Source organism: Agelaius phoeniceus, chromosome 8 (assembly GCF_051311805.1).
Source record: "Agelaius phoeniceus isolate bAgePho1 chromosome 8, bAgePho1.hap1, whole genome shotgun sequence".
In the NCBI taxonomy this organism is placed as follows: domain Eukaryota; kingdom Metazoa; phylum Chordata; class Aves; order Passeriformes; family Icteridae; genus Agelaius; species Agelaius phoeniceus.
In genome coordinates, this window is record NC_135272.1 from 24,802,534 (window position 1) to 24,817,418 (window position 14,885).

At 38.0% G+C, this 14,885-nt stretch overlaps 1 protein-coding gene across 19 annotated transcripts in view; it reads right to left on the minus strand.

Moving 5' to 3' along the window:
- Positions 1–9,210: 9,210 nt before the first annotated feature.
- Positions 9,211–14,885, minus strand: part of ADGRL2 (adhesion G protein-coupled receptor L2) — a 204,587-nt gene continuing 198,912 nt past the window's right edge. For 7 of the 19 annotated variants that reach the window (XM_077182315.1, XM_077182316.1, XM_077182319.1 and 4 more), the window contains 3 exons: positions 14,631–14,759; positions 13,800–13,817; positions 9,211–11,285 (listed from right to left, as the gene is read on the minus strand). In XM_077182315.1, coding sequence (XP_077038430.1) covers positions 10,531–11,285; positions 13,800–13,817; positions 14,631–14,759 — 902 coding nt within the window. In that variant the 3' untranslated portion in view covers positions 9,211–10,530. Of the gene's footprint in view, positions 11,286–11,982; positions 12,036–13,765; positions 13,818–14,630; positions 14,760–14,885 lie in introns of all 19 variants that reach the window. The other 12 variants (XM_077182328.1, XM_077182327.1, XM_077182326.1 and 9 more) reach the window with 5 other exon arrangements.

Sequence of the window (14,885 nt, forward strand, 5' to 3'; positions counted from 1 at the left end):
TTCCCCACTCCCCAACTGTTCAATTATTCGTTACCTGTTGGGAGAAAATTGATTAAGTAGTGAGCATTAAATTTAGTAATGATTCTACAAGAAGGAGTGCATGGATGTGGAACAGCTCTGGCTCTGTGATAAGGTAATAAAACAGAGGGGGTGAGCAGCAGAGAGAAATGGCAGGAAATAGCACAAGACACCAGCCCTACTCTGTTCCCGTTAACTGGTGCAGGACTGGAATAATCTCACAGACCTCAATCAAAATATGCTAATTTCAGATTGGCATAAATTGAGTCAAAAACTTATTTGGGCATATCCTGCATGCTCTTCCACTCCCTGATGTAGCAGAACTTCTGCTTGTGTACTGACTCGTAGCTACAATGAAATGATTGTGATAATCTTTCAGTATTTCAGGAAAAATATTCACTGAGAGTTATATCAACAGGCTGCAGTACTTTTTTACTAATTCCAAAAATTATGAAAATTATTGGGTTTGGTTCATAAACCAAAGCCCACCAGGTATCTTTCTGATCTCCCAAATGTATGTTAGAGAATTAAATTTCATTCCTGATACTAACTTTTTTCAACTGGTGCTTTCAGTAAGTCAGAATCACCAAATGATTTGAGTTGGAAGAGATCTTAAAGATCATCTGCTTCCACCTTCCCTGCCATGGACAGGGAGCCTTCCACGAGACTAAGCTGTGTAGAAGTGCTGCTGTCTCCAGCACCCAGGACTCACAAACTGCAGAATTCTGAGCAGATTCACAGCTGGTGAGCCTTTGTTTGTTTGGAGCTACCACTTTTTTCTTGCCAAGAATATATGATACTTTATTCTGTGGCACACAGCAGCATGCTGAACTACAGTGTTGCTTGGAGAAACTTCAGATCACTCACTCTGTTTGTGAGGACAAGTGAGGACTAAATATTTGATATGCAGAATCCCTTTGAGCATCATCATCCCTTGCCTGCTTTAAGCATCATCACCGTCCATTCAGCAGAATGTACCTTTCCTGTCAGCAAGTGGTGCTGGGTGTTTGAAGATGTGAGGCTGAATCTAACTCTACCATCCCTGGAGTACATGAGTCAATGCAAAAGAAGTCCTTTAAATTGCAGTATTTGCAAATGGGTACTTTATAAGCCTGTTTCTGGCTGGTGTTGCTGACTCTCACACAGGGTATGCAGACCACTTCAAGAGCAGTCGGTATCTCCTCAATGAACAGAGACCTTGAAAGCTATTCTATTCCTGATGCATTTAATCAGAAACTTGTGAAACAGATATCATTTTCTGTATCACAGAGTGAAAAATAATGAAAAAGGAATTAGTTTTTATTGGAAGGTAAAGTTTATTTAATTAGTTTATCTAAATAGTAAGTTGGCAAGCTTTTAGAACCTGATTGCAACTAGTTACTGGAAGGCTCCTTTCAAATTACTGAAACTTATGAATCAGTATGTAAAGACACAAATCAAACAAGACTAGTGTTATTTGAACAATTTTCCAGATCCTAATTCCTCTGCTCTAAAAAATATATTTGATGTTTCCTTTCCCTGACAAATGCAAATCAAATATTAACTGATTACATTTCAATGCAGTCATTTTATTCTATGAAAGGGTTGAGGAGAGGGCAAAAAGAAGAAGAGGAGTTGTTTGTTTTCACCAGGGTAACCAAGTTCTTTTCTATATGTATGTTTAGTGAGTGAATCAGACTGCTTTAGCACATGACTGCTTAGATTGATAATTATTCAAGAAACAATACTGCCTTGGGAAAATCTATGGTAATATAAAAGAAATCTGGATAGGCTGAATAACTTTTTCAGGCAGATATTTATCTTCGAATGAAGCTATTTTTTGTACAGTTTCTAGTCTTTAGAAAATGCATTATTGGTTGGTTAAAAAACAATCAGACTGTTAGTGTTTAGAGTGGGGAGTTCAGGGTGGCAGTGAGATAAAGCACTAATGGATGGTATGTTCAGATACATAGCTGGGAAGATTGTTAGGCTTTAAATATAATGTCAAAGGGGCAATATCAGCTGAATCTATGCATCTGTACTCTAGTGACAACTGTTACTATTACCAATATGAACACATAGCAGGTTCTAATTAAAGTTACAAGCCAGAGGGAATAAGCATTAAGAAAGAAAAGAATAATTTCATGAATAAATAGCACTTGATTTATCAGTTCACAGAAAAGGTCTAAAAATTAGTATTTGAAATTACTTTAAATGCAGCATCTGTCAAATCACAGAACAATAGCCAAGCTGACCTAATTAGAACACTTTTACAACTATAAGCATATTCTTAACTTGATAGGGGGAGACCAAGTAGTCTCATAAGTGCCAGCTAATGTGCATCAAACTTTTGCTGAGACCTAGAAGAACCTCTCCTGCAGCAGCTACCTGCTTACTTTGGATGTCAGACTATTCAGAACTTAGCTTTGTGTACTTTCTGCATCAAGAGAAACTTCTATGTGCTCACCACGAGCTGGATCATGAAAGCGAGTTACACTGCACTTTGTAGGACTCTAACTGTAGGATCTCCTTTATATACAGATGTCACTTTTGCTTACTTGCAGTATTCAGTCAGGACAGTAATCCTTTAAATGTGAGACAAATATTGTCTCTGCAGATACTTTTAGCACTTCTAAGAATGGACATGGACCAGATTCCTTAAGTGATGCTGAGAAGCACAGTACTGTGATATTTACAGCACCCCTGCATGGGTAACACTGCCTTGCTGCTACTAAGCCTTCTTCTCAGGGAAGGGTGTATTCATACATTCAGCCTTAGAAAACTTGCCTGGATAACTATGGGAACCCTGTGCTAGGCAAATCCCTAATCAATTTTCTCTTGCTAGGTGTTTTGACTGTTTCCTTCATTTTCAATGATTTTTGTGAGGGTAGAGTTTTGGTCCATTGAAGTAAGTTGGTTTTTGTTAAATTGGATTTTGAAAACGTGCTTTGAAAATTTCAATACATTGGAATGAAAACTTTCTTGACTGCTTTCTGTAAGCATATAGTGATCTGGCATGGCTAGGTCATATACATTTATCAACAAGCTTGAAGAGTTAGAAATGGCTCTCTGAACTATTTTGTCAAATTACCCAGACAGATTGACACTACTGAGATTTTTCTGTCTTGCCTTGAAGGGGCAGCACCTAGTGGTGCTGTAAAGAAGAGAAATGAGAAAGGGCAAAATTAATTCTGCACCTTATTTGCTTTATATTGTCCTTTTATTTTCTTCTCCATCTGTCTGTATTCTTTTTCCTCCCCTGCTTTTGAAAAAAAGGCCCAGGCTCTTCTGGCAACCTTTAGTGTGCTCGGAAACCATCACTTTTATGTATAAACTTTTGTATCAGCTTGTTTGGGCTTTGTCATGGAATAGCCCTGTCATCAGTTATTTCAGCTATGTTCTCCTCAGGAAGGATTTTAGCAATAGCTTCACACTAAGCCACTCCTGCCTGAGGGAGGTGGAGGCTGAGAGCCCCAGGCAGCATCTGCAGCCATAGCGTGGCTGCCACTGAGCACCGGGGGCAGCCAGGGCTGTGAGCCAGGGCAGGCTGGGGGTGCCCACTGTGCCAGCCCCAGTCGGGCTCTCTGAGCTCTCAGCTGCCAGCTCTGTGTGGGCAATGGGGTCCTGAGTGTCCCTTGGCTGGGGAGCACCTCACTCCAGCCTGCAGGTCCCCTGGCAGGGTCAGTGCCACCAGCAGGGCATGGCCCTTCTGCAGCCCCACTCCATCTGTCATGGCAGGGACACCGGGCCAGGACCCGAGGTGCTTTTGAGTACAGGCAAGAGTTGTGACCTTTTCTCAAAAGGAACAATAAACTTGGTGTGGTCAGAGCCTTCAGCTTCCATGTGATTAAAAAATAATTAAAAAAAAAAAAAAGCTGGGAGAAATTTTAGAGCCTGTTTTCCATAGCAGAGGGAGACACATAGGCTCGCAGAGATTTGGAAAGATTGTCAAATGCAGCTCCTGCTGCAGTGGAGGAAGTGAAGCTGAAGCAAGGGCAGATCCATGGGTGCTGCAGAGCTCTGGTGGTGGCATTTACATCAGAGTTACTCCAGGCTAGTTATTGTCAGGATTTCAGCTTCAGCAGGGGAAGGAAGGTGCTCCTTTGTAACCTAATTCCTGATTATGGCATTCAGGGTCTGCACTGGTGAGCACAGCAAGGCAGTGACACTGCTCACGGCTCCTGGCTGCAATGACAGGGCTGCACACGCACAGCCACCAAACTTGGGATGATGAAAAGGCTGTACTGACAAAAACATGCATGTCTTCCAGATTATAATTAATTCTGGCCCTGAAGTAACATTTGTTGTACCTGGGATTTAAGTGCCTAAATTCCACCAAAGTTTCACTTTGAACAGTGAAGTGCTTTTTGGGTCTGACATCTAGCAGATCCACATTTGAGCACAAACTGCAGAGGAAACATTGCCAAAAGAGACATAACTGCTTAGAGCAAGAAAATTGTGCCTCTCTAACGTACTAAAATTAAGTCAATCGTGCAGCTGTTGAGATTAGAGGGAATGGTTGATGTAATTTATTTGGATTTTAAAAAGAAAAAAAAAAATCCATATAAAAATATGCCTACCAAGAAGCCATTAAAGCAAATGTGTATTAAGGAAGTGAGAGCTAAAGTAGTTGTGCATTAGAAACTAAGAGGTAGAGCAGGATTAAATGGTTGATTTTTTTAGCATGACAAAAGGCTAATGGTCTAGTGCCCCTACACTATTCAGCTGGTGCTATCTGAAAATGGGGATGGGCATGCTGCCGGGGAGGTGGCACTGCTTGCTGCTAGCACAGAATTACTTCAGTTAATCAGAACTAGGGAAGATTGTGATTGACCTGGGTTAACAAAGTGAATAAATGGGCAGTGTGATGCAGATGAAATGCAGTGCTCAGAAATGCAAGTTGGGCACACATTCAGGAGAATAATTGGAAGTATTTTATAGGCTTTGCTGGGCTCTAAATTAACCATAACTATTTAGGTCATTACTTACTATGTCCAGCCTAGTGGAATAGTGTGTTGTAAAGGGATCTTATGAAAACAAAAGATAATGTGAGACCATGGGGGGTGGCAGTAGCACAGAATAGAAGATACAACTCCCAGCCATAAATCAACATGAACCCATAATTTTGTTCTTGCCCCATCTCTTAAAGCATACTGACAAAAAGTAACTCTGAAGACTGGCAACTAAATAATTAAAGATGTGGAGGATTCTGAAAACAAGGGTTTGTTTAGCAAGAAGTTAAGTAATAGGAAACAGAGGGCAAGTATTTAAAACAATGAGTGGTGTTAAGAATTCAAGTTAAAAAGCTCCTATTTATATTGTTAGTGCAAAAAAAATAAAAAGAAAAGTGGTATATTTAAAGAGAATGAAAATGAATTATTTTCACAAAAACCTCATTAACCCTTGGGAATCATTCTGTTAAGCAATCATGGAGGCCAAATGTTCAGGAGCATTATGTTATTTTAAAACAATTCTAATGCTACAATAGGACTGGACTAGTTATGCTAATGCTATGTACAGAGATCCAGCTTCTCCATTAAAAAAGCCCATACAGGTACTACCCTGCTGCCTCCTATTTGGGAGCCTGAGCTTTTAATGTGCACTGATGTTTTTGTGCTCAGCATTGCTACCTCAACTTCAAACTGGTTGGCAGTGGAGAGTCTACATTGTGCCAGGGCTCCTACTTCACCCTACAAAAGAAGGTGTGCACCCAAGGAAGAAATGGTTCAGTACACAAACTTTGCTGTAGAAAAATTTTCTTTATGGAGCTACCTATTCTGAGTGTAATTTATGCAGCTGTGATTTCCCCCATCTGGGATCCCAGAATGATGTCTGCAGCAGCTGGTGCATGATATTGAATGGTCCTTTAAAATCTCCTTGCTGCTGAGTAGAGGCTTGTGTGATTTTCAGTAGCATTTATAACCACTCAGGCTGCACCATGGTGTGATCCCCTGCACATGCCAGGAACTTGGATGGGGAGAGGCTGAGATTAATGATGACATAATACACTAAGAAGAGATATTAATGCTCTTAGGCATGAATTAATGAAATACCATTGAGAATTTATCCTGCATGAATAAAAGGATTTGGAAGTTGTCGTTCTAAAAACCATATGAAGATTTTACTGAAAAAAGCCCCAAACACTCTGTTGAAATAGATGAGGTCCTAACAAACCCTCACTCCAGATTTTTGGCAGAGCCAGATGATTGAGCTGGAGCCATTAACTGAATTCCTACTAATTTACAGAGTGTTTGTGTAAATGAAAGACACAGATCTCTTGCTTCCAGGGTTGTGACAGTGATAATTTCTTATCTCCAACTCAGTGCAAAACTGTAGTGTCACTGTGGAATAGAGACCCAGCATACCAGTGGCATCCATAAATCTGGGATCCTCATCCCATTGTGCAGCCATATAGCAAGATCCTTGCTTGCTGAAATGGTAGTGCTGCTCCTCATAAATGTGGGAGGTGATTGTCACAATTTATTTTTTAAAAAATTAAGGAATGTGTTAGTGTGATCTCTCTGGGGTGTCTTTGCAGGATTACTTAGAATCTGAAGGATTACTGCTGAATCCCATCTTTTTAAGTTCTTCATTGTACCCTAGAATTAGTGAATTAAAATGTCGTGTGGGTATTTATATATATTTATATGATTGTCTACCTGTAGCTTCTCTTGATTTTAAAAAGCAATTTTATTCAGGGATTAAAAGTTACACTACTGTATGTTGTCATATAATCAAATCTAAAAGAGAAGTTTTGTTATTTTTGAGGCAAAGGAGGGATAACACCAGCTACAGTACAGAGGGACCATTTCCTTTTTTGTTGCTCTGTTAATGTCTGTTCTGAGTTGTAAAAAAAAAAAAAATCCTTAAAACTTAGGACATCAAGTATGACACATATTTTATCCATAATTTATGGCAACTTGAAACACCTTTTATTGCCTACATAAGTGAATATATGTAAACTTTATTAGTAACTTCATTTCAAATTTAAAATAAGCAAAGGTGTATTGTAGAATTTACAGATAAAGGTTAGTTTTAACTAAGAAGGTATTACCAGTGTTGCATTTCTTCATGTTATGGTTCACTTATGTAGAATTGAGATGTATTTTATATTAGACAATGCATAGCACCATTATACAACAGTTCACTAAATGCACATCCCATTCAATCTTTTGTAGGAATTAATATAACTGGACTGAAGTTACAAGGAAGAATTGAACTGAGCCAGTAGGGTTAACACTGATACTAACAGGAGATTACCAGCCATAAGAAAATTACAGCTCTTCTGAAAGACAGTGCCTAAAATAGCAACATATTGTGGGCACCATCATAGGAACTGGTTAACTGATGACCCTGAAGAAACACTTGTTTCCATTAATTCTGCTGCCATTATTTTGCTATTCTTGAACTCTTCCTCTGAATTCTTCTGTCCTTCTGATCCCAAGACAAGATGGCAGGAATGTTAGAAGAGAACATAAATCACAATAAGCTGTCAACTATATAATTATACTGTAACCTACTACACTGAGAAATTACACCAACAGAAATTTGGCAATGTATTGGCTGCTAGCTAAACACAGGACACTCACTAGCTCAACATTAAAAGAAAAAAAAAACAGGCTCACTAAAAAGCAACATCTACATTACAAAGAAGCTAACAAAAGAATTCCCTTATGATACTTAGGTTCAGCTGGTTCATCTTAGGTTCATCAGCTACATTTTCTTGTTTTATGAATACTTGTTACATTTGCAATTGAATATGTATTTAAGATCACAATGCTACAAACCTTTCTCCAGTATGTAGTTTTGCCACCTTTAGTTAGACACAAAGGAGTAATTGCTTTAAATAGGGTTGAAGATTCTGCAGAAAGTTGGTGATGTTATTAGGTCATGTGTACTGTAATTACTTGACTACCATAATTTTGAAATCCTTAAGAACATGATTTCCTAGGTAGTAGGCAGCAAGTATGCTTTTGCCAGACAGACTAAGGGAATAAATTTTGCTCCAAGGAGTCTGCTGTGCACCCTGAATCAGCAGATTCTAAGAACTAAGTCCTGTTTCATAGAGACTTCAGATTTTTAAAGCATCTCTCCTAAAGAAGCAAACCCTTTCTGATTAAATTTTCTGTTTCGGTGACTCTACTGCAAACACAGTAACTTTTAAGTGTGAAGGAACTTACTGGCAAGAGTTACCAGCGGCTGATGGTGGAAGATGCTTTTTTATTTATGAACAATTGCTACAGTGTCACAGTCCTGAATAGATATGTTGAGGTTACCTGAACCCCACCGTTCCATCTCAACCTGGATTTTAGTTTTTTAGAGCTTGAACCTTCTCAGCAGTGGGAAGTCTTGCCCAAACATTCTTCTGAAATCCAAACTTCTTAAAAATGCATTGACTTCTTTTCCAAAAGGATTTTATATATTTCAATGCATTAGAAGGTAATGATACAGCTTTCGAGTGAAGTTTTGCTCTTATCATACAGAAAGTCACAGTGGCCACACGTGAAACTCTGGCCTCTGTGATGATGGGGCATTAATTTGAGAGTTATTTGAAAGAACACAGTTTAGGAAGTGGTGACAAATGCAGTCCTTGATGCTGTCTTTGAAAGGCCCTGGATGAGAGGAACAAAAGAGGCTTGGGAATCAACACAACAAAGATTTCAGACTTCCAATTTAGCTACTGATTTGTGGATAACATCTTGGGCATCAGCTGCCTTCTGCAGTTCTCTAGCTTGATAAAAATAGGGACAGTCGTGCTTATTTATCTAACACAAACCAGTGCCATGATGGATGAATTATTTAGATAGCACTCAGAGTGCTGGCCAAATGCTGCTTATTTGTGTTTTCCCCACTGCAACAATGTATCTTCATCACTAATAATTAACTGCTAATTACTGTTGCCAAGAACATGAGAGTGGTGGTTACTACCTTATTTTTAATTTCAGTGCAGATGCCTACTTAAAAGTTATGCAAATATATGAATTTACAGTACATTTTCCTTATGACCCTGCTATATCTGGGTTTGATCCTATTCAATTGTGATAAAGGAATAGTAAAGATGACCTGTCTTTTGTAGAGCTAGAGACAGTTTCTGTTGAATTCTCAACACTTAAATCATGAAATGTAAAGATGCCATTCTACGTAGGGCACATCTGGGTCGAAGGACTGCTGATGCCAATTATGCTTCGTACATAATAATGCACATTTTACCTATTTGGAAAAAAATTCACATTTATTTACTGTCAAACAGGTGTTAAACTTTACACTGGGTATTAGTGATGGGCTCATTATTAACAGGTTTACACAAAGGGATGAAAAAAGCAGAATTTTGTTGAAACAATTTACATTTCATTCAATTTTTTATCATAAAATAAATTAATTACTAAATATAGGCAGAAGGAATATGGAAGAGTTATAGTTATGTTTTATTTATTTTTTTTAAAGGACAGGCACCTTTTATTCACGAGAAAGCTTGTGAGAAGTGTCCAGTGTCCCCTTTACCCCTTACCACCCAACCCTGATTAAAGGATGAACAGGGAATTGAGTTACAATCTTTGTTAGCTACACCAAATTTGTGCAAGGCTTGGCATAATTGGCTTCTAAAACAACTTTCTCCCCAATTATGTTTTTTTTGGCAATAAAAATTCAAAACTTAAGAGTAAAAACTAACTTGTCAAAGCAGAACACTGTTTACAGTGAAAAAATAAGTGAAAACAGGTAGAACTTGCATTTTAAACAAACTATCGTACTATGAACAGTGTAAGAAAAACAGCTTATAACATATGTGCAACCAAGAGCTTTTCACAATATTTTCTTCAAACTCTTTAAAATTATCTTTTAATGACAATTATATTTCAGTTGGACACAAATGTATTTATTTTACCCTAGCAATAGAACAAAATATAATTTCTTTAGCCATTTTTTCATGAGAACGGTTCATTGTACAGTTGAGGAAATATATGAAATAAGGCCTGTGGCTTGATTGCTAGTGGTTAGACATGTATTCAATCTTTGCCCTAATGGAAAAGATTTGCAGTGAACTGCAAATTGATGCAGAATATCTCTCCTGCTTTTGCAAGTCTTGTCAGGAACAGTAAGGTACAGTAAATTTGTCCCACAGGATTTTAAAGCCTACGCCTTGTATATAATACAATGTAGGCCTAGGAAAAAAAAATGGTGCAGCCATATTTACAAATTTAGTTCACAAACTGCTGCAGTAAAATGGCTGGAAAGTGTTTATTTCTCTTTTTTTTTTTCACAATTTTGTTAAATTCAGCAGCAGAAGATATCGTAAATACCTTGTTGGTATTTCTTTTCTTTGTAACAAATAATTCATTTTAGTATACTCTGTGTATATACAAAGTTTTTGCTTTATAAAAATTCACAGAACTGCGAGGTCCAGTCATCCCTGTTACTGGAGAACCACAGGGTCAACAGAATTGTCTCTTCGAGCAGATATGAGGGAGCCTGCACGGGGCCAATTAAGTCTTTTTAATACTTGAACGTGACCTTTAATATTTCTTTGCTACACTATTAAAGGCTTGTCACTAGTTGCATTTGTCCTTCTCTAACATCTCCTTCCGGAATACATCCTTCTTTGTTAATGGGAATGATATAGCCGTCGCTATTACCCCTGCTGATTTGATAGTACATCTGGAGCTGATGGCCAGCTCCTAGGTTTGGCATGCTCTTGTAGTAAATGTCCTCGTTTTCACTCCTCCTGGAAGGAGAGAGGTCTTCTTCAACGTCGGGGCTGCTCTCTGGGTAGGGAGAGTCTCTGAGGTTGGGCATGCTCGTGTAAAGAGAGTCTCTGTTGGGGGACTGGAGGTGGTCGTCAGCCTCGGCTGTCAGCTGTGAGACGTAGCTGTCAGTTCCCTCGGTCTTCACTTTCTTCTGGGGCTGGTACAGAAGGGAGTGAGTCCGCTGGGGGATGAGCGGGGCCTCCAGCTCTTTGTGGTGGAGCTCCAGCCCGGGGGCGTCACTGTGCATCAAAGATGAGGCGTCTGCCACGATGGCGTCATCTTCGCTACTGCTCCCGCCGATCACAGCCTTGGCTGGCAGCGCCCGCTCCAGGTTGTGGTTCTTGCTGCTGCCCCGCAGGTTGTTGTGCACTAACTCTGAAATGATCATTTTCTCAAAAGCTGCGTCATTCAGGCTTAGTCCACAGTCTACAACTTGCACGCTGTCGTTATAGTCTCCATTGCGCAATGAGTAGCTGTTGTTGAAATTACCATTTAGCGGTAGAGTATCCATGGCACTTGTATCCCTGGCATTGTTCAGTGAATGTCCTGAAATGGAAAAGGACAGCTCTGGTTATTGCCTGACATGTTTTTATCACCTATTTTTTTTTGTTTTTTTTTTTTTTCTTTTTAACAAAGTTCTTTAATGTAGTTCAGGACAAAGTTGTACTTGGAAGTAAAACTTGAGAAAAGTTAGTTTATTGAACATTCCCAAATGTAAACAGTTGCACACCTTATAGGAAAGATGCATTCTAAAAATAGAAATGTGTGTTTCCTGTGGGGAATAGTGGCATTTGAATTTCGTAATTTAGTGTCAATTATGTGACTTTTCCACAAGGAACTGTTCACTCCATGCCCTTGCATATGTAATGCAAAGCAATTCATTTGGAAACATCTATGTTTTGAAGTACATCACCATGATTTAGAAAAAGAAAATTAACAGAATTTGTCCTAAACAACACTAAATTAAAAAGGAATTAGATCACAGACATAACTGAAGGTAAATGTACAACATAAACCCACATAACTGGCAAGCAACTACTTTAACAACATTTCTAACATTTTTTTCCTGTTTTTTTGGTTTTGTTTTTTTTTTTTTTTGGAGATGAAGTAAAGAAAAGAATGAAAAAAATGGATAAATACAAAGAATTTATGTTAAACAAGGACAGCCATCTTTCACACTACAGGGACCAGGGCCCACAAGCACCATCCAACAACACGATAGACAGCAGGTGGAATGACTCACTTTGGACAACTCACATCATGTCTGTCTGCTCAGGCTATCTGGCCTAAGAGTAGCTGATATATAAAAGAAAGTAAAATGATTTATTGTAACATGATGAAGAATTACTGAGCTTCTCAGCAACTTAGTCAGAGCAAGGGTTCAGCAAATTAGATTACTAAGCAATAACAGCTTTTCTTTTCCCACTTAATGTAATTTTTTTGCACTAATATTCTGTCTGCCAACAAAGGCCCCAGGCTCCTAAAGGTCAAAGTTTGCCTGCAGTCTGCATCAGTCACAGTGACAGCACTGAATGAACCAGAATAGTTAATTAAGAGCTAGGCCCACAGTTACCATGGGCATGGAAGTCAAATGCAGAAATGTTAGGAATTTCTGTAAGTATGGGTCACAGAAATTAAACCAAAGAATAAATATTAGTTGTGGAATGGGAAGAGGAAATCAGCCATGGCTGATATCTCATAGCTGTTGAGGGAATGACAGATTGGGTAAGTCTGCTGAAAACATGAAAAGGAGCTTAAGAGGGGGGAAAATGAAGTCTTATGATGATTAAAGTCTTTATGCTTTGGGTTTTGGCTTTTTTTTCCGATAACTTGATAAAGAAAAGGTTTTCCTATAGACACAAAGACATGTAAACTATGACAGCACAGTGCTTCCCAAGCAAAGCAAAAGAAAAAAAAAAGAAAAAAAAAACCTTGCAAGAAATTAAACAGTCTGAACCATGGAAATCAGATGGTTAGAGCATTCCTAGAAAAGCACTTTATCTACAGATATGTCTGGAAGTAAAGAAAGAATGAAGTGACTTTACTGAAATGAGACTGACCACTGTGAGGCTGCTGCATAATATGCAAGGCTTGGAGGAGTTTAAGGGAAAAGTTTTTTGGAAAAGATTTTACATTTTCTCATTTTGTGGATTTATTTTTTCATAATTAAAGCTGCAGCTTATCTTAGAAAATTCAATATTCCCTGGAAATGTTGTTTTCAATTAAAAAGAGATTGCATTTTCTCATGAAAAGATTTTTGTCTTCAACTTTGAAAAATAGAGTAATCATTTCCAAATAAATTCTGAGCAATTTGCAAGTCATTTTGCATTTGTGTTATTGCTAACTCTTCTCCATGTGTACTGATTTTAACAGTGATGAAGGTTGTTTGAAAGGCCTCTTTAAGCTTTGATTAAACAACTATGTAGTTTTGCAATTTCATGTATGTTCCAAGATTTTTCTTGCAATGGATTTAGCTGTGCAGAACATATGGCATTTATAAAAGTAGACAACACATGGACCACATGCTGGATTCATTTCCCTCATGAAAGTGATTTAATTCTGCAATTTTCATTTTCTTTTCCTCTGCTAAAGAGATATCAAAATACAGCTGATAATCCAAAATGAGTTTTCTATGATATACTGCAGAGTTAAGCATGCTAGAATATATTCAAATTGGTTTGATGAGGCAAATTTTGTTGCCCATGATCAGGTAATTAATTTGAAATCTTTCATAGCCTGTAGCAAGATTACTGTAGGAATGTAAAAATATAAGTAAATTATTAAGCATTTCGGCATGACACTGCTTTGGTTTTAAACAGCAAATTATTTCAGCATTGAATAACTTGTGTTACCAATAGGGCTTGCTACAGACCTCATGGTGTTTCCCAAAAAGCAGTTTGCAAGTATTTTTTGAATGTGGAAACATTTTATTTGCAAATTGTGAACCACTTGCCCGCTGAGTCTACTTCATGACCGCTAGTTATGTTTTAATTGTGCCCATTAAAAATCATGCTGAAAAAATTTACATTTGATAGGCAAAGTTAAGTTTTACTCCCATACTTGTCTCTCTGTAGGTTGCTAGAGGAAAGCATAAGGAAAGTAAGAAAACAAGAGAATGAAAATAGAAACTACAGTTCAGTTAAAAAGGAGACTTGAAATAAAAACTGGAAACAAGGTTTTATGAGATCTTTTTCAAAGATTTATCATTCTATTTACACTAAAGTGATCTTAGGACTCATCAAACAGTATCTGCAAGATATTTACTGATGAACTGCAACATTGTTAAAAAAAGCAAGTAGATAATGTAACAACAAAATGTTAGGTAAATGATGACACTCTTTATTCCTACAGAACTAAACTTTTCTAACTGTTACTCTCAAGATTTTGCTACAGGAAAATGATCTCCCATAAAGCTGCACTATACTATAGTTTAGATCTGTTTGACGATGGATACAATTTTCCACACCGGGGGTATCCAAAGGTGTCAAGATGCCTTGCACTGCTTTAGTATCTCATCCATTCCATAGGCAGGGTTTTCTCAGCAAGCTTTAGAGTCAACCTTATATTGCATAGACATGATACCTCTAAGTGATATTTATCTTGAAGATGGGCTCTCGGACCATGTGGTGTCAGTCCTTTAATAGTATATTAAGATTTATGCCACCTGTGTTAAAAACATGGATAATTATTGGTAAATACTGTTAGGGCAAAGGCATTACTATAATATAGTGCAGTTTTACAAGCTGACATTGGCAACACTGCATTTCTCGAATTTATTTCAGAAATTCAGACTGTACGGCTGGGGTATTGCAACTCGAGTTTCTACCGAGGGAAAAGAGGGAATTTGGAGTGAGCCAAGAAAAGCAGTTTATTCAGGAAGTATAAGCACACCTGGTGAGTTAAACACAGGAGCTGAAGGGGCATTACATACAACTGTTTCTGCGAGCAATGTGTTATAGGGGTTGTTAGTGCCGTGTGGTCGAAGAAGAGGGTTTGTTAGTAGGTAATTGCCAGTCATTCCTAAAGCAAAAGAAACAGAAAAAAAAATGTCAGTTGCTTAATTTTAGCCTGACAGTTTCAATAAAGAATAATTTTTATTCATCATGAATCATGTAGGATTTCTGAAATGTAATTCAGCTGAAAATT